The 24923-nt window shown below is 34.8% G+C and overlaps 3 protein-coding genes across 4 annotated transcripts; 2 read left to right on the top strand and 1 right to left on the bottom strand.

The window, feature by feature from the left end:
• Positions 1-924: 924 nt before the first annotated feature.
• LOC106104299 (V-type proton ATPase subunit E) lies at positions 925-4507 on the top strand. Its single transcript, XM_013284310.1, has 5 exons — positions 925-1083; positions 1265-1440; positions 2026-2194; positions 2875-3069; positions 3742-4507. Exons 1-5 carry the CDS (start codon positions 1051-1053, stop codon positions 3847-3849), a joined length of 681 nt encoding a protein of 226 aa, XP_013139764.1. The 5' UTR covers positions 925-1050; the 3' UTR covers positions 3850-4507.
• A 1160-nt stretch (positions 4508-5667) lies between these two features.
• Positions 5668-17694, bottom strand: LOC106104035 (glutamate [NMDA] receptor subunit 1-like). Its single transcript, XM_013283973.1, has 21 exons — positions 17677-17694; positions 17253-17400; positions 16898-17075; positions 16274-16467; positions 15799-15946; positions 13442-13595; positions 13114-13236; positions 12768-13039; positions 12263-12415; positions 11878-12051; positions 11228-11489; positions 11023-11124; positions 10540-10651; positions 10006-10173; positions 9473-9597; positions 8908-9142; positions 8351-8499; positions 8052-8209; positions 7610-7782; positions 7261-7514; positions 5668-6829 (listed from the first exon to the last, which is right to left on the bottom strand). Exons 1-21 carry the CDS (start codon positions 17692-17694, stop codon positions 6650-6652), a joined length of 3480 nt encoding a protein of 1159 aa, XP_013139427.1. The 3' UTR covers positions 5668-6649.
• A 1044-nt stretch (positions 17695-18738) lies between these two features.
• LOC106104314 (ras association domain-containing protein 8) lies at positions 18739-23564 on the top strand. 2 transcript variants are annotated; one of them, XM_013284329.1, is made up of 10 exons: positions 18739-19001; positions 19259-19369; positions 19605-19726; positions 19930-20112; positions 20406-20619; positions 21081-21197; positions 21579-21781; positions 22195-22309; positions 22609-22735; positions 23147-23560. In XM_013284329.1, exons 1-10 carry the CDS (start codon positions 18930-18932, stop codon positions 23245-23247), a joined length of 1365 nt encoding a protein of 454 aa, XP_013139783.1. In that variant the 5' UTR covers positions 18739-18929; the 3' UTR covers positions 23248-23560. The 2 variants fall into 2 exon arrangements, with proteins under 2 accessions (XP_013139783.1, XP_013139785.1); XM_013284331.1 differs by lacking the exon at positions 19930-20112 and having other exon boundaries at positions 23147-23564.
• The last annotated feature ends 1359 nt before the right edge of the window (positions 23565-24923 follow it).

Below are 24923 nucleotides of genomic sequence, written 5' to 3'. Positions count from 1 at the left end.
ATTTATGTTTACTTTAATGGGAAAATTATGTTATTTAATTCATAAAATTGGTTGAAACGAAAAAAAGTCAAGTAATAGGAATAATGTAACAATTTATTTCAATGTTGTACAAACCTTTTGACTTTGAGATGTATCGCTATTTTTTGAATGACGTTTTTTCATTTTAATCCACCAAATTGTTATAGAGTGAAGCAATTATACCATCCTCTTTTAATTGTATTCCCTAATAAAACGGATATTACACGTGAAAATTCGACGTTAGTTTGGTTCAAAGTACTATAAAACTATTTTCAATGTACCTACAAATCGGGCAATAAAAATTGTTTAAATTACTGCTCCATTTCATCTAAATGAGTACGCATTCTCAAAAAACATGACATGTACAATTTCAATTTTGTACTTTAAACAAAAAAATAAATTGTCCATACGATGTTCTTAATTTTTGGCTTCAATAATTTGGTGTATTCTTTTTGTTTTGACGAACTGTGAACTTAATGTACGATTCACACTTGGCCAGTACAGTTGGTCAGAAACGGCCAATAACTATCCAGTCAACTGGCTGGCATGATGGCTAACTGGACCAGTAAGTCCACACAATCTTTGACTGACTGTCATATCTGTGCAACTGTACTGGCCAAGTGCGAACCGGGCTTTAGAAATTAAAAATTAGGCCTTGTTTCCAAAGATTTTAAGCTTTTTATTTCCGTTACATTTTTTAAATCATAAGAACCAAATCAGTTCATAATCGTTTTATACACCTGTGACTTTGCGTTATTCAATTTCCAAATCATCCTAAATTCAAAAACCTTTCGTAATTTATTAAAAAGAAAAATATTCCTTAATTTTAAAAGTTGCCACGACAAATGTTATCTATGGTACTTTATGCGGGAGAATCTAATGATGGTTCTGGCAAGACTGGAGATCATATGATTGTTCATTGAAGAAGCACGTCTGATAGGCGTCGACATACTTCTTCGGGCCAGTTTTTAATTTTCTGGCTCATCATCGGTTGTTTTACGTGTTAGTGGTGTTAAATAATAACCATCAGCCATGGCGCTAAGCGACGCAGATGTTCAAAAGCAGGTAATTTAATAAAAGAACAAGAAATTATGTACTAAGTACGTTTTCAGACTATTAGAGACATGAGTTTGTCAAAATGATTGATCCATGTCGCTGTTCTTGTGTTTTCGATTTCAACTTATGGCACAGTATTTGACAGAGAAAATGATTGATATTAATGCTTTTTGTACATTTTCTTTACCAGATCAAGCATATGATGGCCTTCATCGAACAAGAGGCCAATGAAAAGGCTGAAGAAATCGATGCAAAGGCCGAAGAAGAGTTCAACATTGAGAAGGGTCGCCTTGTGCAGCAACAGCGACTCAAGATCATGGAATATTACGAGAAAAAAGAGAAGCAGGTTGAACTGCAAAAAAAGATGTAGGTTTTAATATAAAATCTTAATACTTGAGTTGCTCTGAGAGCCGCCTTTACGGCGCATGTGACGTTCTATAATCTATGCTACGATATCAAATCATATGAATTCGATTATTTTCTACTAAATGCTATCTAGCTATTGAAATGTTAATGAAAGTAGGGGTATAAATGTTTGATAGAAGACTGTAAATTATTCCACACAGTAAAAGTAAAATTTCTAATAAGATAAATCATAAATATACTGAAACTCATACTGGATAAGCAATCATGATATTTTCATACCTAAAATCTATAGTCTACTCTGCTCCCTTTGGATATTTGCCAGTATTTTGGTCAATCAATACATTCTTCCCTTACTTTCAAAGGACCTGTCTCTGTATTTTTGTTTAATTAAGATTAATAATGCACATCCTTATTATTAAATCATATGAAAATTATGTACAAGTAACATTAAACACATAATTATTTTAATTTGAGGAGATATTCATGAAGAAGTTATATTTTCAATGAGGTTTCATCAATGTTTAGTTTTTACCATAACCTCAGCAAGATATAGGCAATACATTATATCTGTCTATTTCTATGCAGCAATTCATCGAACATGCTGAACCAGGCCCGTCTGAAGGTGCTCAAAGTGCGTGAGGATCATGTGCGCACAGTACTGGATGAGGCCCGCAAGCGCCTGGCCGAGGTGCCTCAGGACAACAAGATGTATTCCGACCTGCTCGTCACTCTCATTGTGCAGGCTCTGTTCCAGGTATACACTATTAAGTATTTAACACAGTTTTGGCGTCCTAAACTAACAAACTACTATTCTACCAATGGTTGAGTGATCATAGTTTTCAGTAATCCCAGACATTGACTTTTATTTTACTCTTGTACCTTTGTTCTCCATCATACACAACTGCCTGCAGATCCAAACTAAGATGTATAAAACAAACAAAATAATCCATTTCCCTTTTTGTTCTTGTACAAGTTCCTGTAGAAGTCCAGACTTTTAAATTCATTTTTTAGATATTTTCATAAAAAAATTGCAATTTTACACAAATACATATACCCTGCAGATACCATAGATTTATTACAGGTCACCACTCAAAAATCATTTTGTTGTCTACCTTAGAGAAAATGCACATAAAGAGAATATTTCCATTTCCTATGCAGACCCACTTCCTAATCCACCTCCCTTTATTCTCAAAGTGTGGGAAAGGTAAGAGGACTATAATTAGGCCTCCAGCAAGCGCACACATCATAAACATGGAATTACTTCTACTTGGCTCCTGTCTTATGTCTGGTTGTGGTATCTATCACTGTCAAAGTGGCTCAAATGTTGAATAAATATGATTAGTTAAAATCTCCAATAATCTCCCTTATTTGTACATTTGTACATTTACTCATAAATTAATGATTTTGAATGTGGCATTCATATTTGTGTTTCAGCTGGTTGAACCAACCGTGACCCTCCGCGTGAGGCAGGTGGACAAGGGTGTAGTGGAGGCGATCCTGGGCCGCGCTCAGAATGACTACAAGGAGAAGATCAAGAAGGATGTCCAGCTCAAGGTTGATGCTGAGAACTATCTGGCTGCGGACACTTGCGGTGGAATTGAGCTCATAGCCGCTAAAGGACGCATCAAGGTATCATTATTTAGTAATTCTTTATTTAGAATGCTTATGTATTGGGATGTAATGTACACTATAATTTAGGAAACATGGAACAACAACCAATTAAATGTTTTTGTACAAAATACGAAATTGCGAAACTCTGTGCTTTCTAAATGATTATTTGTAAGAATACAAGTGGAACACCGTGGATTTCAACTTATTATACATAGACTAGCTGTTGCTCTTTGACTTTGTCTGCATGTATATCTAGGGTAGCCTATGTGTTCTTCCAGACTATCCCTACATGTATTCCAAATTACATTTAGATCCATTCAGCAGTTTAGGCTACACACTCTAACAAACGTCCAGCCATACTGTATGGATACCCATCTATCTAAACTTTCGCATTTATAATATTATTTATGAGGAAGAATGAATTGCATGTAACAAGAAGAAATTTAGTAATGAGTGGTATACCGCATGTAGCAAGAACACTAGTTATGAGTGGTACACCGGTAGTAGACTTAGAAATTGATGTTAACATGATAAAGAAGGAAGTGATGACTGAGATGATGGAAAATAAATTTATGTGGAGGACAAAAACCAGTTGAGCGGTTGTGGGAGTAGAATAAGGAGGAGGAGGATGATGATGATGATGATGATGATGATGAATAATTTGTATTATGAGTGTTGTTTGTGTCGTAGATTTGCAACACGCTGGAGTCGCGGCTGGAGCTCATAGCGCAGCAGCTGCTGCCGGAGATCCGCACGGCGCTGTTCGGACGCAACCCTAACCGTAAATTCACCGACTAGGTGCACACTTTCACTATTTAATCTTATATTAGTAGACATTTAAATACTACTAAGTGTTTTTTCCTTTGCCTAATTATATATAAAATATAAATGCGTACAATAGTATCGCTCTTTTAAATGTAATATTGGAGAATGAATAATTGAGTTATATATTTGAAAACGGTTAATGTGTGAACATGCATGTTATCTGACCTGGCTTCGCCCACTACACTCGAAATACGTGTCGTACATTAGTTTCGCCTTATGTTTAATTAATATATAAAATATTTAATTAATACAATTCATTGTAGATCCCCGTATATTTGAAGGGGTAGTTGATAGGATATATTCATAAAATTATATTCATGTTTCAAATAAATGTTACCTAATGTTAGCACTATATATGAAATTGAAATCTTCCAGTTATTAAATAGTTGTTTCTGTGGCATTTTAAAGGGATTTGAGTGTTGTAAGGTGTAAGGATGACTGCAGCATCCTATGCTATGTTCAAATAAATCGATGTAAAGATTTATCTGTGCGCAGTGTAGAGTCAGCCTAATACCTTGCAACACGTTCCTTGTCCTGGCAGTACTAAGTCCGGCTTATAATAGCTATATAACAATGTACAATCCCCACAGCACTGTTAAAATTCTTATGTAAATATATAGATGTGTTGAAATGATGTTTTATTTTGAAACCCTATCCTCGAACTATGAAAAATTGAAAAAAATGTAAAGCAGGCCTATAACTAGACCAGAAATTTAAAACCACCATTATTGAAAATAATTTCTTCGCGTACTTAATGGTGTTAATTTTCTACTAACACTAGTTTGTAAGTTTACACTAACACCTCACAATATCTGAATTAAATGATTATTATTATTATTAATAGTGATGTAATGAAGGCGATTGAGGCGCCCCGCGACAGTATTTCTATATTTAACTTACTTTCCAAAAGGAGGTTATGATTCGCCTGTATTTTTTCCTGGTCAAGTTATACGTTAAAACCACTTAGACCGCCCGCACACCTTTGACAAAACTATCGGACAACTGTTTTATACATTAACTGTGTTTTGCGATTGTCGATAATTTAACGTTTAGTTGCACAACTAAAAATCTAGTAATGTGCAACGTATCTCTATATAACCTCTTGGAATCAAAACGCGACTGAATAGTCAGTAGTGCGATAGTGTAGTCAAAATGCGCGCGCTCTTACTGTCATCAAAGATCCATAAACATAGTCCGGAGTATAGAGCAGAGTAGATTTGTCGCAAATAAAAATGAGCTTTATTGGATTTGAATAAGGTTCAATTTTACTTTGCCCGCAGTTTACGCTTGCTATATATTAAAATCGTGAATATTAAATTAAACCTTGCTTCAAAGGGATAAAGGACAATTTTTTTTGTATTAAAAATCTCCTCTGTTCTTAATACTATGAATAAAATAGATTTAAATATTATAAAAATGTTTATTGCTCATGTATAATTACATAATTATTTTGTAAAATATTATATTCATAAAACAAATAACCAAAAAAAATATCCCATACTATACTTTATGAACACATAAAATTCTAAGGAGTTTACGTTTGTATTTCAAAACATTAGAATATATTCAAGCTCTTTATTATTTACTGTAGGCAGTTTATTTTTCATTACAACTACACTATTAAAGACCCAGAAATACAATTTCAATTTTGTAATGCATTAGAAGTAAAAATGTTAATGAACTTACCCATAACTTTAGATTTAAAAAAAAACGGGTCAATAAAAATATTTTTATAATACCTATTTTAAATCCAAATTAATTGAACAGAGTTCAAAATATATAATGCACATTTTGTAACAGTTTTTGGCAGATCTAGGTTATTGACGCGCACATTTTTATTATATAGACAAAAAATACTATTTCTTGTCTTTATGTTTATCCATACATATAGATATAACCTCTAAAATAGTTAATACACTTTTATAGCCTACTAACTTACTATTTTATAGCCTTTTTATAATAACAACACACAACACAACATTCATAGTGCCACTACGAAACATTAATTACGTGAATATGTTTCTATATTTATTATTTTTTAGGGTTTTGTCACAGCCTTATATTCTAGAATAATCTTTAATAAATGTTTTATTGGTTGGGTTTAAAAAAAACTATAATTAGCGGTCCCGGACTGAAGGAAATAGTTACAAATGCATGTTGACCGGTCATCAATTCCCAACAGATTTGAAACCAGACTCCAGAGTAATGGAGTGTGCAAGAAATAGGTACTTATATTTACGTTCACAAAAAGATAATTTTGAAGCAACAGTAAGCATTGGTATTACGATTTAAAAAATCGCGGCTCGTAGGTGGTTATCAAGTGGGCCCAATGTGAAGTAAACCTGTGTACTGTGTAAGATTGTGTATGCCTAATGCATCTTTTGGGCCCGGTTCACACTTAGCCAATACAGTCGGACAGTAGCGGCGGTTGATAAATTGCCAGGACTCGCTTGGCACCAGTGTTCGCCCTGTGCCAATTGATTGACAATCCAGTTATAGAGTGCTACTGTATTGTACTGTCCAAGTGTGAACCGCGTATTATTTCGCGAGAAATTGCGAGCAATAAACTATAATAGATTAAACAGTCCAATTTAATGGAAATGAGAAATTATAGTTACACATTCCACAATGTAATTTATTGTCTATAGATTTATTTTGGAAAGTTATAGCGTTTGAATTGATAATTCAAACAAGTCTGAGATTACAGCAGTAAAATGGTAATTTTTTAAAGATAATTTCTTATTTCTATTGAATTGGACATCTACAGTAGCATTTAAACTACGAGATGGGATACATCAGGGGTATAAGCGGGTAGATATCTCGGTATACGCGGATCGTCTCGTCTCCTAACACCCCTGTCCACGGCCAGGCTGATGCTGCCAGCTTCCTTCACGCCGTTGGACTTGACGCGACGTTGTGACGGCAATATCGACGCTCGCAGTGACTTGCGTTTCTGTAATACATATCAGAGTTATTATAATGAACTGTTTTCATAAATGTATACAACCCGAGTACTTCGAGTATGCATCTGTTAAATGAAGTCATGATAGTGCAGGTGGGATAAATCTCACATTAATTTTGGTGGGAATACTGGGTTGATATATTCCAGTAATCCAGTAAGGAGCATACTTAAAGTAGTCGAGTTGTAAATATGATCACTACTTACAACTTCACGTCGCAGCAGGGAGAGAGTATGAGATAAATCGAAAAGCTACAAATAAATTGCAACGCGTTTATTTTGTATAGAAGCGAATATAAAATAATTTATATGTAGAAATATTGGTCGTTAACAATGTTTTGACAAGGGGATCGTTAGTTTTACATTTTTGTTTCGATTTGCGGTTTGTGGGCGACGTGGTTGTTGGCGACGTTCGCGCGGTTTACCTCTATAGCGCCGCGCCATCTGTCGGCGGCGTGCCGCGCTATCTCCATCCTCTTCTGTTTGCGTATCTGATGACGTTTGTAAACCACCTCAATCACAATCAGCACAATCCCGCCGATAATTCCCGCCAACACGAGTATGAAAACGCCCGCCATGTTTTTCAAACCCAACGTATTCGGTGTTTTCTCGTTTTCCTCGCAGTTGAGCATGTTGTTACGCAGGATCCATTGGTTGTCTAGAGATTCCATGATACCACCTGTTAAGACATCATAATTATAATTCTAAGACATTAAGTAGGGCGTGGGGTTAAAAGGCATTCAATTTTCTCTAATCCAAGGTAATAAGACTCACTTTCATGGAAGTCGAGTATAGCGAGTGTGACAAGGTCAGCCCAGGGTGAGCCTTTCTGCAAGCCGACGCCGTAGCCCGAGCGGCCAAACAGCTCGCCCGCCGTCACCAGCTCGCAGTCTTGAGCTGCCTCGAACTCCAGCCGCGAGGAGTCCCAAATGAATGCCATCAGCTTACTGCGAACCAAGATAATGTTTATGTGCTATTTGTGACGCTTGTGACAAAATTCCCCCCTTACTTTCTAGTATAAAAATTTGTTTACATGTTACGAAATCAAGTTTAGATAAAATGATCTATTGTTTAGAAAGAGATCGATCTAAAGATTTCTATTGCGATTAGGTCGCTTAAATAGAAACCAAATTAACATATAATTAAAGCTTTCGATGGGCAACAGAATCTTGGTATATTAGCTCGTTAATTTTTTTTTAAATAAACAATCTCTTACCCGTTCTTAACGTCTTGTATGGCTTGTTCAGCATTATCGTAATTGTTAGCTTCCATTGTACGGTACATGTTGGATAGTTCCACTTGCCGTCTGAAGTACATGTCGACTGCCGACCCCTTTACTGTAGCGCATGTTAAGTTTTCCATCGTGTTGCGTAACTAGAAAAATGCAATACTAAACATAGATTTATTCTACAGGATGTTCTTAAGAATCAACTCAATATCTCACACATAGCAATTGGGATATTAGTTTAGTTTTTATGTCTTTTGTAACTTTTAACTACGTAACTACGTACGTACTCTAGCGTCATTGATTCCTGTGAGCTTGGTCTTAGGGCGCTCGAGCACGAGGAACGCGGCGAGGTTGGCGGTGTACGAGGCCACAATGATCATCGCGAATCCCGCCCACACCATGCCCAGCACACGCGCTGAGAAGCTCCGGGGCGTACCTGGTCACACGAAGTTATCACCTCTCACCTTTTAACAGCAATCAATGTGAAAGATAAAGTGAAATATTACGATTGTATTTCGAATTACCGGGTCCAAAAGTATAGTTTTTTTATTTAATGAATGGATGTAAAAAGATACAATATTGGATAAGGTTATATCTGTATTTTTCCGTCTGGTTCTCGTTAATCTCGTTATTTGTTCATCGTCATCAACATCAGCCTTCATCTGCCAACTGTTGGATATAGGTCTTTCGCAATACCTTCCATAGAATGCGGTTCTCCGCCTTTGACACACATCGTGATTTATTTGATTCATTTACTTTATCTTATAAATATAACCAACGAATATGTCTGTTTTTTGATTAATTTGAGTTGTCTTCTATTTACAACAATAATTAAACAGTCTACCTTCACCAATGCCGCTGTTCAGCAGCACACCCCAAGCAAACCAGATAGCGCTGGACAGATTCAAAGCATCTTCTTCCGTGCCATCGATATTAGCTAATTTAAATCTTCCAAACGGCGAGAATCTATCGAGCAGGTACAACACTAGCGCCACGACGTGGACTGACACCATCACTAGTATCCATAGCGTGTTGGAAAATGGTTGCAAGAATGATACCAGAGTGGAAGAACGAGACGGCTGTAAAGGAAGTTTGTGTAGATATTTTTTAAAAGAATTGTTGAACGGATTACACAGGATGTTCAGAAATAAGTACACATTTGTCGTTTTGGAACCTAATGTTTCTTTTAAAAAGTACTCTTATTATGTATAGGCCCAAATAGTTGTTTAATATGAAAACAATATACTCAAAAGTGCGACTATAAACGGTTTTATAAGCTATCTCTAACACAGAGAGTTCATTTCGAACTCGCCATCCGCCATAAAAATAGATATCTTTCTTGTCTTATCTGCTTCAATCAAAATATCTGATAGTCAAGTGTATAAGATTAAGAAAACTAAAAAGTTTACCTTTTTCTCGAGTATTGTTATACCTTGATACTTGAATGGTTTACTGAATTCTATAAATTCAGCGCGTTCAGGATTTATTGTCAAAGGAGCGACGATCAGATCTGCGCGCTCGTAAACCAATTCTCCTGTTGATAAAAACAAAATATTCATTTATTCATACAAATAAGGAAAAGGCGTGCCATGCTAGTTAAAACTTTTTACAACGTAACATCATTTAGTAAACCCTTTCATTTAGTGAGTTTCTTTCATGTATATCCGCCATTTTGAAATCACAGCCATCTTGGATTGAACTAGTGTACTAAATTCTACTTGTACACTAGATTGTATCGGGGTGGTTAATGGTTTTGTAAAAAATACGTATCTCATTCGCCAGTTTGTGACGGCGGTCATTTTGGATTTCTCATAGTGCACTGTACTGTCCTAGTCAAGCCATTTAATTTAAAGCAAGTAAGAATTGATGTAAAAATGTTTTAATACTGTTAAATAATAATTGAAATACCAAATAATGTTTGGATAGTCTGTGTGATGCATACCAATAAGACCAGTCCATTCCTTCTTAGCTCCAGGTACGGAGAGGTTGCGTATCACGTAGTGCCCGAACTGTCCGTCAGGGGACAGCGCTAGCGAATAGGTGAAGTTGATGGCCTTGGACAAGTAGCGCAGCAGATCCATGCAGAAACCCTTACAGCAATACATACGGTCTGTGGACAGAGATATATATTTATTAAAAATAAATAAGATACTAAACGTAGTAGAGGAAAAACTGGATTAAATTTATAGTTTTATCCCACTATATGACATTTGCTGACATTTCGCAGGGAATCGCACAGAGTGGAGAAACACCCTTCGAGAGATGGTCAAGGAGAGTGGTCGCCAACCTCAGGAATGAGGAAACGATCCGGAGAGAAAGAGAGTGAGATAGAGAGAGTGGGAGAGATGTATCGCTAGATCGTGAAACATAATTTAAAGCTATTAATAACTATTCTTGATAATAATTTAACTTGTTTAAGTTGGTAATAAAGATTTTATTAATCTTCCAATTACACCTGGTAAAATTGGATACTCACCAATGTCATCACTTGTGTTATAGTGCGGGCAAGGTATTTCTTCTGGGGTACAGTCCCCTTCATAGTCTACACGACGCGCGTACACGAATGGCTTTTCTTCTATTGTTAGCACCTGTGTTGACAATGGTATAGTTAGTTTTATTCTTAAGTATACATTAGACAGTTCCGGCAGTGGGCCAGCATGGTTGACTATGGTCTAGTCACTCCTTATTTAGGGAAGGCTCCGAGCACTTAGAGGGGACGTATAGTGGTGATGATGATGATAAGTATATATTCGTACCTAAAGAGGAGTTGAAGCGATCCTTAATAAAACGATCTGGACTATGTCAAGATTTGGTCGCGGAATCCAATTCGAATCTAACGTAAAGCAAACTCTACGCTTCATTTTGTGTTCAAGTCTTTCGAGTTCCTCAGCTTTGATTCCAGTTCGGTTCTGCGATAGTTAGCTTTTTGTGATTTATGACTTCTATTAATGTTTTTTACCTTAAGATGTGTTGGTATCATAAAACCTTCGGGCTTCGATGAGCTTCGTCCCATCCAGATGATCTCGTGTTCTTTTAATTCTAGGCGCATCTTTTGTGTGTCCTGAACAACAACAACAATTATATAACAATAGTCTGCCGTCTGTTCAAATAGTCAAAACCACACCTTATGTACATTTAATTAGGCTATATATTTGTAAGCTTACCTTAGAATAGAAATATTTGCCGACAGCGACATGCTCCCCTTGCGCGCGTACATTCACCATATCGTACTCCGCATGCACTCTATCTCCATGGTCGTCAAATGCCACGTGTCCAGTAGCGCCACTCTCTAAGCTCTGACGACGTATGTAGTCGAAGAGCAACCGGCCAGTCGTCCAGATAGAACCAGAATTATCACAATCTGACGGCGGCGCGTGGATCTCCTCTGATTTGTTCATATCACGTATTGCAGAAGCTAAGACATAGCTAGAAAATTGAGTTAGTTATTTTTTTTTTATATTAGCAGAATTGTGTGTTAATCTATACTAATATTATAAAAAGGAAAGATTTGTATTTTTGTATGTATTGTAATAACTCAAAAAATTCTGGGACGATTTAAATAAACGTTTACCTACTCGTATATCACTGTGTAACATAGACTATATTTTATATTGTGTTTTACTAATTCAACAGCTAGTTTACTAATATTTCCTTTAACCATCCCAACTAAGCTCTAAACTTGTGCTACGATATGGTCCACAACAATATTCGAATGGCGGGGATTCGAACCCTCGACCGCAAGATCGGTCCGTGTCCAAACCATTAGGCTATTGGCGTTTATTTCTCTTTACTTTTAAACTTTATGAAGACTTACATAGAATCTTGTATATGCGCGTGTTCGTTAGTGGCATTGACGAGGCGTAGGCCGAGCAGTCCTTCAGGCGCGTTGGCGGCGTCCAGCGCCTGTTCTGTCACCATCCACACGTAGCCCGTCGTCGTCATGTTCAGGTATGTCGCGTCGCGGAATATTATCTCCGCATCAGTTTTACTGCGAAATAAGATTTAGTATTCTTACGATACCAGTCTTTTTTATGGCAATTGACATATATGTGAAGCCAAAGCCCAAACCAACCCAAATGTATCAAGCCATATGAAACCCTTCTGGAGAAGTTTCTATGAATTATTGTTGGCATTTTCCTCACACTTAATGACATCAACAGATCACATTTGCCATTATATATGTACATAATAATTCTTACCTAGCATACATGAGGAAGACTCTAGCCTGCGCGCTTTTGGCGTCGATGAGCCGGTCGCTAAACGCGTCTAGTCCCGGCTCGAACTCTATCACCTGCTCCACTACAACCTTGCGGTCTACGTCCTCGTCGATACTTTGCGATGTTGTTTGAAATCTAACAAGTATGTAAAAATCAGACTTGACGTAGTAGGTTCTTGCAAACATATTAATTCAAGCAATTTTTCTTCTAATGCGTGTATAAATCCTTCAATTCTATGACGTTATTGTGATCTCAAAAGAACCATAGATTTTTAGTTGGTAGTATATGTTCATGTTTTATGCGAAATTAGTCACATCAAATATTTGCATTTCAAACATCCGAAAACTAATATAGTAGACATGGAAGTGAAACTTTAGTGTTGGATATTACTAAGGAGCAGCTTAAGTAATCATTAATGTCTCTGAATGCAACAATACTACTTTTCCATTAATAACGTTTTGTGGTTCTAAGTTTCCATGTCACATACCTGCCAAGTATAGCTCTGCCGTCCGTATCCGAGCTGTGTATGACTATAACTTTCATGTAGTTAAAATGCTTCAATACGTCCACCCAGACGTCAGCCTGATGGGAGTACGGCGGTACTGTCCTGAGGAATGACACGTGGATGTTCTTGTCAGAGAATGCGGAATCTCTGGATGATATACCAATGACCGGTATATGATAGAACCCGCTCGTATACGATACCGCAGCTGGGGAGAGCTCACCGGTAAGTGGATGGGAGACGATCACTGCGTACACCTGGCAATTAGAATGAACATATGTAATTTGCTAAACAATTACCTATTAAAAGCAAGTATTATGAAAATGCTTACTCTGTGTCCAATTAAATCCTTGCAAACGTTTAAAGCAGTCTTTATAGGATTGGGGTCCATCAAAATAGAGTAATCGTGGTATGTGACGCCGCGCGGAACATATTGGTCTTTGAAATTTAGATTCTGAAATACATAATTGTCCTTAGAAAGATTTTAAGGTTATAAAAATACTTTCGATAAATGAGATTGATTCTAGATACAAAAAAAGAAATCACAGATTAAAGTCGTGTTTTGTTTTTTCTTATGTGGCTATTTTCACATTGCGACTTAGCTTCTACGCGACTAATTGCTTAATGGAAATAGGTTTTAAACCACTTCAAGTACTCACGGATATCGTGTCCTTGAAGAATGCAATTGACTCGTTACTAGACAGAACCCCACCGACATTGTAATAGGTCGGGTTTGAGAAACGCCGACGGTCTATTTCTGCATTAGTTAGATAACTGCTGCTTGTCAAAACGAGTATCACGGGTAACCACATCCTAAAAGAAGACACATCATTAAAGAATATCTTACTAATATTATAAATGCGAAAGTTTAGATGTACTTTTGTTTTTTTTTTTTATTTTCACGCTGACGGAGTCGCGGGTGAAGTAATAAATAATTATTTTTGAAGGTATTTTTTTAAAAATTGAAGGAAATTAAAATGTTAAAGAAACTTTTTATTATTAACTTAATTTTAAATTATCTTATGGAACTAACGGCAATTACTTTTATGTCAAAAGATAGTACAAGTGTTAATTTAAACAATATAACGATCGTGATAAAAATTCTTAAGAAATTCTTAACCTAATTTGAGATGTTAAATATAAATCTCTAAAAATCACACAACCTCACTATTAATTATTTGATAAGTTCGAAATAGGTACTACTCACCCGTTAGTTTTCCAGTTTCTTTTGCGTTCACAACATTTTGCTATAATTTTTTATTAAAATTAAAGGCGTGTTACATAAGGACCATATTTCGGATGCTGGATGTCAACGGCAGATGGAGCTTGCATCTCGTGTCACCATGGCAACCGCGCAGTCGCAGTGGGAACTAATCGATTAGAGCCATTCGAAAGACTTTTGTGACTTATGTATGGATAATATTTAATACTAGCTGTTGCCCGCGACTTCGTCCACGCAATACGGAGATAAAAGTAGCCTATAACATGCCCTTATATGTCAGGCATCCTTCAGTGAAAGTCCGGTCTAAATCGGCGCAGCCGTTTCGGAGATCACCCGGAACAAACGCAGCTTGCGGAAAGACAGACAGACGGACAAAAATTTTTTAAATGCGATTTTCGTTATCATAAACGGTAATACATCTTCCCGAAATGTAGAATTTTTCCTTTGATATTACAAACAGACATTCCAATTTTATTATATGTATACAAATCGAAAACAATAGCATTTTCCAAGCGCTTTTAACTAATTTATTTCAAAAAGAAACTCGTTTGAATAAATGAACGACGTTTTTGCTTCGTTTGTGAGAAAGAAAGGTGTATTATTAAAACAAAGTTTTTTTTAAAGCAATCTATTAAAATTGAAAAATAATACAAAATAACAAAAGATAAAATTGAACAGATACCTTTTAAGAATATATTACAAATATGCGTATAAATTCCTGTCTCTTTTATTTTAAAACACCAAAAGTATTAAAATGCATGTAACTAATTACCATTTAAAATTTCTTATATAAAAGCATACATAATACAAAATATTGAAAAGTTCATTAATTAATAGAACATAAAAATGCACATAATATTTCTACGCTTATATAGTAATTATCGAATAATGAATTATAAATCTAAGTACTCATGTATTCAAAAACAAAAAAGTATTAGAAAAATAACAATGTAACGGAGCAGGGGTATCTTGAGCCGAAACAGCCAAAGAAAACAACCAATGTGGCAAAAACAGTCGTTTATTGGTTATTACACCAATGACAATGGTCTGCGCGCGGACCCCAGGTTGGGAACCACACGCAGATACAAAAAATGTTCAAAATAAACAACGGATAGCCGTCACAATACAGCAAGCGGCTATCTGCTAAATTAGGCCGTCACTAACCGCAAGCAACCTAATTTAACTACACTACAGTGCAAATTCTGAATAAAATTAGTCACAAGACAGCAAGCTAATATACTCAGAATCGCGTCGTAGGAACTAACTTGAGAAGACAGTAATTTTAACAATAATTGTTGTTTTCTAATCTTCTGATCTTCTGATCTTCTCCGATTTGCGTAATGTACTTGAAATGACTTAACATAAGGCGCATGTGATACAACATCGTGTTTTAAAATACAGGTGGCGCCATCTAGTTTTGTACGTAAAAACTACTGGTCTCTAGTGAATATTTGTTACAACAATAAAAAGACAGTTTCGTCAATCACATAGGTCAATATGCTAATAAATTGTATCAAAATGGTCTTCAATATATCCTCATAAATCTACTAACAACTGCTTTCATCCTAATTATCTTTATATGCCTTTAACAAGAATGATGAAAATATGACGGTAATACTAAAAATATAACATCGTAAAGGTTACTAAATAAACATTTTTTAATTTCAAATAAGTATTATGACACAATTTAATTCGCAGAATCAGATTCGACCCATTTGTTGAAAAGAATATCTATCATATAAGATGTAAGATGTAACTCTTTTCCACAAATGGGGTATTTGTCGTTGTATTCACCAGTCCCAGGCACTGGGTTGCCAGTCATTCCAGCGCTGGCTGTCAGGTCGTAACGCGGCGGCGGCAGAGGTCGCTGCGTGCTGCGCCGCGCCCGCCGCGCCCGCGGCCCCCGAACTATGCAGCACTGACAGTTTCAGCGATTCTATGTCTGGAGAAGGAAGTATTTAGAAAAATTAGTACATACAGAGCTACTAGCTATCGCCCGCTACTCCAACCGCGCAGAATTAAAAAAAAGAAAGTGAGTAGCCCAAGTCTTCTTCCAGACTATCCTCTACATCTATACCAAATGTCATCGAAATCCGTTCAGCCGTTTCCACACTCCAACAAACATCCATCCATTCATCTAAACTTTCACATTTATAATATAATAATAATAAAAAAATCTCAAGAGTAAATTGCGGTCGCGGCTATTGTAAGTATTGATCACCTAACATCAGGTGGAACATTCTTTTCCCACCTTTCTAATAAATCTTACCGGCGTTCTGCAGCCTAGCAGCCTGTGTTTGAGCAGCTTGTTGTATAGCTTTGGCTGCCTCAGCTTCCCTTGTAGCGGCGACTCTCTGCGCGGCTGCGGCGCGAGCCTTGGCCGCCGCAAGCCGCGCCTGCGCGTGCACCGCGGACTGCGCCGCTTCCAGAGCACGCGCACGAGCACGCCTTGATGCCTCCTCGCTAATGAACGAAATACACGTGATATCAAAATAAATTGGTTAGTTACTTTTTCCTTGTCATTAATATATTTAATTATACACAGATCGAGACGAAATACACACTGTATCAAGGGAAACTTACAGGAATGTTAAAGCAAAAACCGTATTCAAACCGATTTAGCCGTTATAAACTTTTCTGTTGACAAACTCACAAACGTCTCGATAAATACAAAAGATACTCGATAAATACGAGTTCTCTAATGTGTTTTTAACGTACTGTCATCATCCAGTATTACAAGAGTATCACATGTGCTATCTCAAAACACAAATCGAAATGCGACTATTATGTTAGTTGTAACAGGTTAGAGTATTTGATTCTTTGGAGAGCCTCCCACAAGTTGATGCACAGGACATAATTTAAGGTTTATAACGTTGAGCCGAGATGATGATACCTTTTATGCGCGGCTTGTGCGGCTGCGGCCTCTTTGGCGCCGGCTACCTCTTGCTGATGTAGTGCGGCGTGCTTGGCGGCGGCAACCTGTTGCTGAGCAGCCTTCACTGCGCTCGCCGCAGCCTTGGCAGCTGCCACCGCGCCAGCGACATCGCTGCTTGAGTCTGACGACCAGCCTTCTGAAATAAAATATGTGCGATTAAAAATAAAGTGTGGTGCACTTTATAGCAAGATGTCCATTTTTTTTTATTTCAGGCTCAGGGACTTGCGGGCGACGGCTAATAATTGAATTTAAATAATGCAAAATATTGTTATTCTAAAATAGCATTTCATAAACTATCTATAAATATAGATACCGTTTCCACCGCTGTTTATAACCAGCGTGGCAGGTATTCCGTTGCCACCACTAGCCGGGTTCCATCCGGAACTGACTACGTCCCAGGACGCGCTTCTCTTGTCCGCTGTCTCGGTAGCAGTTGCTACGGTAATCAGGCCAACGAACATCTACAAAGAAAATGTAACAAATGAAATAAAATATGACGTACTTAGTGTTCACTCTATTAGAATCTAGTCTATTAGTGAAAGAATCAATAGTTAAAACAAAAAGTTCTTAGGTTTTTTGTAGACTTTAACATATAAATAAAATATTAAAACGACACCATGAAACTATAAGTTTTGTACTGGTGCTTTCAAGATTCGAACTATGTTCTGTATAGTTAAAGGCGAACTAGCTAACCGAAACACTATCACGTCTTTTTACATATGTTTTTTAAAACTCACCACGATTCTGAGAGACATCTTGTTAGTAGATGTTTGGTGTGTTAAGGCAAAAATAACTGTGATACAAATCGTACAATATTGATACATTTTATAGGATACCATACGGAAGACTTTCAGCGAAACAAAACGTAGAAAGGTATCCGGATCAATGTAATTGTTTGAAGTACCGAAGTATGGGCACCTGTTATTAATTCCCTCACTTTCAAAATGATCACTGAAACTAAAACTATGACGTAACAAAATCATTCTGCACGAACAAGATATCGATTAAGATAAATGTAATTATCATTTTAATAAAAAGTATTTTATTGTTGAAATTAATTAGATTTCAATTTTGTTTTTGGACTAATAGAACGACACACTATTGTTGCTCACTCACGACTTCGTCAGCGTGGAATTAAAAATAATTAGCCTATGTTACTCTCACATACATGAGATACCTTCAGGTACAACTACCTTCAAAACGATCAAGACAAACAGATAAAAATTGTAATTTTGTTTTTAAGCAATGCAAATATATTTTTTTATAATAAAAGGGGGCAAACGAGCTGCGAGAACGCCGAGGTGGTCAAAGACGCCCATGGACATCCGTAACACCTGAGGAACCACATATGCGTTGCCGGCCTATGATGAAATGATATGCTCGCTTATTGAAGGACCCTAAGTCGCATTGGTTTGGTATTGGTTACGTTTGAGTTATTCTTAATAAAAAGTAGCAAAAAGTCGGTTGAAAATAGGGCATTTTTGCTTTCTCAGCTTACATACGTGTGCTAAAGTATAGGACCTACATGAAAAATGTGTGTGAACTACTGAAGTTTTTTGAATGTGCTAAATAAAACCAACTGTACTAGCAAAGTGTAAACCTGGCAGTACTGTCGAACCGAACTCTGTTAGCTTTCATTTAAGAAAATCAAAACCTCTATAAGAACGTAAAACAACATTTTAAATATTTTACTTTCATATTAGGATTTACCTAATGTGTGTAATGTGTGCAAAGTTATTCTTGGTTTCAATTAATTTTGAACGAGACTCTAGTTTTCACTAACGACATTTCAAATGTCAAGTGACCAATTTCCGAACGTATTTTCTCATAACCCACTTCGAAAGCTTATTTTCTTTTGTGTTTTTGGAATGTTTGTTTGGCGTTTTAGTTTATTTTGCATTATAAAAAGTCACAGACGGGGTGAATAACTTGTATGATGGTGTCGAAGTTAGATAAGCTGGAGTTAATTTAAGTGGATTGTTTAAAATTAATGGAGTTGAAGGTCTGGGTCGAAGGAATACAAAGGATTGTTTGTGGAGTGACGGAGACTACTACATGCCAAGTGAGTATCATTTCCCATAATTTCTAATCAGTATTTATATCATAAGACTGAATTTTTAACAAGCGGCCTGGAAATATACATTGCTAAAAAGTATTGCGAATGTTGATATCTATTTACGTACATTTACAAAATAAAGTTAATATATAGAAGTTGCTCCTAAGGTTACGATTAGGTTTATATTATTTTTTAAAGAAATCTATATTAGTATTTATGTAAACATTGGAAAGGTTAACTCAAAGTCAAAAATATATTTTTAGGATGTAGTCTTTGCTCTAGCTCATGCCACTGGGAAAGTGGGCCGATTCACTTTAATTGAGAGATGGAGGAATAATGAACGACTTTTAGCACCTCAGGAATATCCCCTAAAGGTATGTTTATACTGTTTTCTATTTATATATATTTCTTATGTATAACCACAAAGATAAAATTAATAATTCTCAAGTATGTGCTTTAAATGCTTTGCATCTTGATTTTTAGCACTTTTATTTTAATTGGTAAGTCATTCAATTGTAGGACTAAACAGTTTTTTCAAAATAAAATGATGTCATCATTACTTCAATCATATTCAGTTCGTATATTACAATTTGATTAATTTTTTTACAGATTCTTATGAAATGGGGAGAATATTCTAATGACATACAATTTATATTAAGAAGATCTGATTCAAGCAGTAACCAAAAACCATCGCAGCCTATAAATAATTCTAGGTCACCAATTGGAAATGGGTTTGTTTAATTGTCTTAATAGAAATATTATTGAAACAAACTACACAACTATTGCTATGCATTCCATTGTTTTATTTCTGTACAATATTGCATACTAAAGACATAATTTCTATACCAGATAACACAGTATTGATGTTGAGAATTGTGAAGGAAAAAAACTTGTGTCCTGGTATAATACTAAAGATAATTTTTATTCCCGCTAGGAGTCATAATTCGAATCCTAATGACAATCAAAACTCACCAAATAGAGCAAATACAACACCTACATTTAATAACAATGTGAATAACACATCCCCGGGGAACCCTGTAGGAGTGGTGAAGGGAGTGCAACAAGCTAAGCCACCTGAGTCCAATAGTCCTGTCTTTAAAGATGTTCCACCTTACAGGTAAAGTTAATATTCCTATTAAACTTTCTTTGATTCCAAATGTTTAATAACCATTGAACGGCCTTATAATTGTATTTTTTTTAAATTGGATAACACCATTTTTGTTCACATGTTTAAACAGTAAAAAATGATTACTAATACTTCATTAACTTTAAACTCTTTAATTACCTTCCAATTAAGTATTTGTTGTAACATTCTACATATCTTTAACTACTTAAAGTGGATATAAACCTACAAAACACTACCCTACTAATAAAAAAATAACCTAAAACTGAAAATTCAATGACATCTAGAGACCCACCGCCTCCGTACCGATCGCCGCCGCCCCCCCAAACAAGGAAGTCCCCTAGTCGACGTGGTCTCATGTCTCCGGTGAACTTACCAGAAGATGGCCCTGAATCACGGAGCCCCGAGGCTGTAACATACAACAGCCAGTATAGAGAATTAGTTTCACTTGTGAATTATCAACGAGAGAAATTGTCCAGTCAACAAGTTGATCTTATTAAGGTATGTTATAGAAATAATAATTACTGTTCAACCTTCAATACTAAATAAAAAATGAAATGTAAATACATATCTACTAGCTTTCGCCCGCGACTCTGACCGCATGGAATTTAAAAAAAAGTATGCAGCCTATGTGCTCTTCCAGACTACGATCTACATCTAAACCAAATTTCGTCGACATTAGTTCTACAGTTTGGGCTACAGACTCTAACAAACATCCATCCATCTTAACTTTCGCATTAATTTGACGATGAGTTTAAAAGAAGGTACCAGCTTTTTTAAGTACCTATTCAATCTCTTGAAGGTCCTCCCGCCTAAATTATTGGAAATGAGTCTACATTTTTTAATTGGTAATAGATATTACAGAAAACTTCTATATTGGTTTTCTTGTTCAGTTGTGTAGTAATGCATACTTTCGTAGTATAGTAACTTGTACTAAAGTGAATTGATTATTTTTATTTAAGTATGATGCTGAAATCGGTTACTGGGAGAACAAAGGTCGGGAACAGGAACGGCAGGTGGAATTGCTTCAGCAACAGATCAGTTCAGCCGACAATCAGTTGAGGATAAGTACAGAACAGGTAACTGAAGTATATAAAAGCACTTTTATCTGTATAATTCCCTATATGTAGCCATCATCTTTTTTTGCACTAAAGTAAAAAAAAAATCTTCATAAAACCTATGTTTTCTTCCAGAGTGTGTTTTATTTCTATGCTACATTTCAGCTAGATTGGTTTAACTGTTTTAAATATGTAATAACTAACATCCATACATCCATTCATCCATCCACACTTTGCATTTATAATATAGATTAATAAAGATATATGATTATTTAAGATCTCTTTTTCAGCTGAAACTCTATTATAATTGAATTTGTTTATATGTACTTTGGTTAGGTTAATTGTTTTTACACAGGATTAAAAGAAAAACAGCCTGTGTTTTGATTGAATTTTTTTTACTAGGTGCAAGCATTAAACTATGTGGAAGAAGAGAGTGAGATAGTTAAGCAGAATGAGAAGACAATCAAGTCAGAGATTGTGTTAGTTCGCTCCAAGTTGGCAAACTGCGAGACTGAACTGCTGCAGTGTAAGAACAAGATACGCAAACTAATGGAAGAGATTCACAATGAACAAAGGATTATTAACTCTAGACAACAAGAAAATAGGTATGTCTTAATAAACTCAAAAAAAATTGTATAAAAAGGCTTGATGCATTCAATTTTCAGTAATCATTGTCCGAGAAAATTCACATCATTAGAAAAGCTACATAAACTATTATTTATGAGTGAGTAGCTTTTACTCGCGATTTTTTCCGCGTGATATTAAAAAAAATATTAAATAACTATGTTTTCTTGTAGACTATGTTCTACATCTATGCCAAATTTCATTGAGATCCGTTCAGCAGTCTAAACTACTCAAAACAAACATCCATCCATCCATCCAAACTTACGATTTTCAATATTATTTGGATTCTAAATCAATTGATAATATACCAATATGCTTTCAGATTAACATTTAAAAAAGAAATTTCGTTTTATAAATATGAATGTAACTTAATGCAGTTTTTTTTTTAATTCAGACAGGCTTTAGAGCGTTCGATGTTAGCGGAAATGGAAAATCTACAGACTCAAATACAACAAGCAAAGCATGCTACAGAAATCAATCATCTTACGGCTGAAAATTTAAAAAGAGAGGTAAATTATAATTATTTTTTATGGCAATAAAAGTGTTGTTTATTTATTTTATTTAGTGTGAATGTTTATTTGGTCCGCAAATTAGCCAAAGAGTCAAATAAAATTACAATTTAAAAATCTGCTTGTTTTATTACACTAAATTAGTAGGTTGAAGACTAAATTTCATACTTAATAAATATTTATTAACTTGCTTGCATTTCCTTGGAAAATGTGAACAAGTTTCAGCCACACTCGGTTTATAATTCTATTTTGTTATGACGTTAACATGATGCGTTTTTATTATTTTTTTTAATATACAGGTGGGAGTGTTAGAAAATGCTATAATGGAGAAGAAACGTCAAGTGGAACGTTTAGTGCAGGAAATGAAAGAGGCAAATCTTCAAAGTTTGACCGGCAGCGTGGATGAGTTGAGACATCCCTTAGATGGTACAATTTTTATTAATAACTAGCCGTTATCTTCATCTGCATATTAAAAATATCATTTTATTCTTTACATTTGTTAAACTTTCATTTGCAAATATAAAAATTAAAATGCATCATTGATAACAAAGGTCTTTGCTAATTACCATTATCATAGCAACCTTGGTTGTTTTTGTCGTTTGCATGACGATTTTTTTAAATTTATTCGCCTCCTACAATACATTGCGTGAAAATGTACAGCCTATACCGTGTCGCAAGTATAGAGATAAAAATATGCATAACAAAACAATGTTTACGCTTTATTATATTAGTATAGATAAAAAAAAAATATTATGTCATGATTCAAGATGATTTTTAAAATAGTTTTATCCTAATAATTGTAATAAGTAATATTTATTCTAAATAATGTATTTTCAGGTTCATGTAAAGCTGGTAGTGCTCGTAGAATAATAGGTTCTCCGAGACAGTTGGAAAATGCAGCCCCTACTAATAAGAATCCTCATGGAGTATGGGTATGAAAAACTATGTGTTTAATATTTATACAACAAAAAACAATTTAAAAAAATGTAATAGAAATAAATGTTATGTTCATAAATTTATGAATATCTGCACTCAAGTATTCTTCGTTTAATCTGTAGCACAAATCTGATTATTTTTAAATATTTCATTGATCTGAAAATAAAATTCATATTTTAATAAATTAAGTTTGGTTCAATGGTCACTTAATTTTGATTATTAATGATTTTTTTATATTGCATAAAAAAATTGGCGCGTAACCAATTTTATGTAACTTAAAGTGGGATTTTTATTTATGAAAACTAAAATGAAAAGATTTTAAAAATAATGCTTTCCAATTGAATTCGATAAACTTATATATGAAATGTAAACTAGTACCATTGATAAATTATTCTTTTTTTTACTGATAAAAACACACTGTTTATAGAAATTGATAAATTTGCATTTGTTAAAAATAAAATATTGTAACATCGCTTGCTTCACATTTTTCTCTTCCACATTTTACGTTCTTTTTTTAAAATATAATTTTTTCTTTTGCTTTCTTGGCGGCTAGCATTATATGGATTATTGCTTCAACAATGTATTTGATCTTGAAAGACGAAATTATGTGCAAATAACTGGATTTTTGTTAGCAAAATATGATTTTTAAAGTAAGAGTTCGAAATTTAATTCTAAAATTGCTACATTTGCCTACTAAGACGATGATCCCACCAAATTAATCGTTGGACTAAGTGATATTTGGTGAAATATTACAAAAATGTCCATTTAAATCGCTTGGATATATTAAACCTTAGCGAATTTTGACACTGAATATATTAGTCAAGAAACGGCAACTTTAATAATTTTAAACACAAAAAATTTTCTCTAAAGTACTCATTTGCTGAATGACATTGTTTTTAAATAAATAAATGTTTGAATTTATTTAATAAACTGCCATATGTAACTCATATTTGATAAATTTATATTTAAGTTATTTTTTATTTATTAGGTGTGTTCAAATTAGTGTCATATTGTCACAAATGTTTTGTAGACAGGTTTTAGTGTGCATTTAATATTGTGTTTAATTAAAATGTAATGTGTTTTATTAACAATTTTTAGTATTACTGTATCTTGCCTGTATTTAGACTCGAAATTGTTTTTTTTTTTGTATAATATAGTTGTAGATCTAATTGGTTTTGTAAGCGAAGTTTTAATATTTGGGGTAATATTTTTTTGTTTAACGAATTTTGTGTCTTAAAATATTATAAAGAATTTATTAATACTAATAAATAGAATTTTTTAAAGTTATTTTTTGAATCATCACATTTAGAAATTTAAAAATATTTTTTTTTTTTAAATAAGACTTCGTATTTAAAATACTCAGAGAAATCAAGGTACATAGATAATTTGAACTTCCTGGTTATGTTCAAAATAGTTATTATTTTTTATAATTGATCCTAATAGCACTTGTTATTAAGTAGCCAAAAAAAGCTTAATATCAAATAAATAGATCTAATACAACGCAACTATTTTAAGGCACTAATTTAATGTGTGAAACTCCTATATTTCAGTGCTTAAACATATCCCAGCTCAAACAGTATATTCTGACCAGAAATATAAAATCTTTGCTTTATTGCTGAAAAATATGTAACTAACTTTGCGTATAAAGGAACGTCACAGATTTTTTATATTCTTGGTT

This window comes from Papilio polytes, unplaced genomic scaffold, assembly GCF_000836215.1.
Source record: "Papilio polytes unplaced genomic scaffold, Ppol_1.0 DF823691.1, whole genome shotgun sequence".
Classification (NCBI taxonomy): Eukaryota; Metazoa; Arthropoda; class Insecta; order Lepidoptera; family Papilionidae; genus Papilio; species Papilio polytes.
The sequence above is the reverse complement of the archived record's forward strand: the minus strand, read 5'-3'. Positions and strand labels throughout refer to the sequence as shown.

Excerpts from the sequence above, each read along its gene's own strand:
- LOC106104314 (XM_013284329.1), top strand. The coding sequence starts at position 18,930 with ATGGAGTTGAAGGTCTGGGTCGAAGGAATACAAAGGATTGTTTGTGGA. Across the intron at positions 21,782-22,194 it reads TCTAGACAACAAGAAAATAG|ACAGGCTTTAGAGCGTTCGA; the intron begins GTATGTCTTAAT and ends TTTTTAATTCAG. Across the intron at positions 22,310-22,608 it reads CTGAAAATTTAAAAAGAGAG|GTGGGAGTGTTAGAAAATGC; the intron begins GTAAATTATAAT and ends TTTAATATACAG.
- LOC106104299 (XM_013284310.1), top strand. The coding sequence starts at position 1,051 with ATGGCGCTAAGCGACGCAGATGTTCAAAAGCAG. Across the intron at positions 1,441-2,025 it reads GTTGAACTGCAAAAAAAGAT|CAATTCATCGAACATGCTGA; the intron begins GTAGGTTTTAAT and ends ATTTCTATGCAG. Across the intron at positions 2,195-2,874 it reads TTGTGCAGGCTCTGTTCCAG|CTGGTTGAACCAACCGTGAC; the intron begins GTATACACTATT and ends TTTGTGTTTCAG.
- LOC106104035 (XM_013283973.1), bottom strand. Across the intron at positions 9,143-9,472 it reads TAACAATACTCGAGAAAAAG|CCGTCTCGTTCTTCCACTCT; the intron begins GTAAACTTTTTA and ends CTTCCTTTACAG. Across the intron at positions 8,500-8,907 it reads GAACAGCGGCATTGGTGAAG|GTACGCCCCGGAGCTTCTCA; the intron begins GTAGACTGTTTA and ends TCGTGTGACCAG.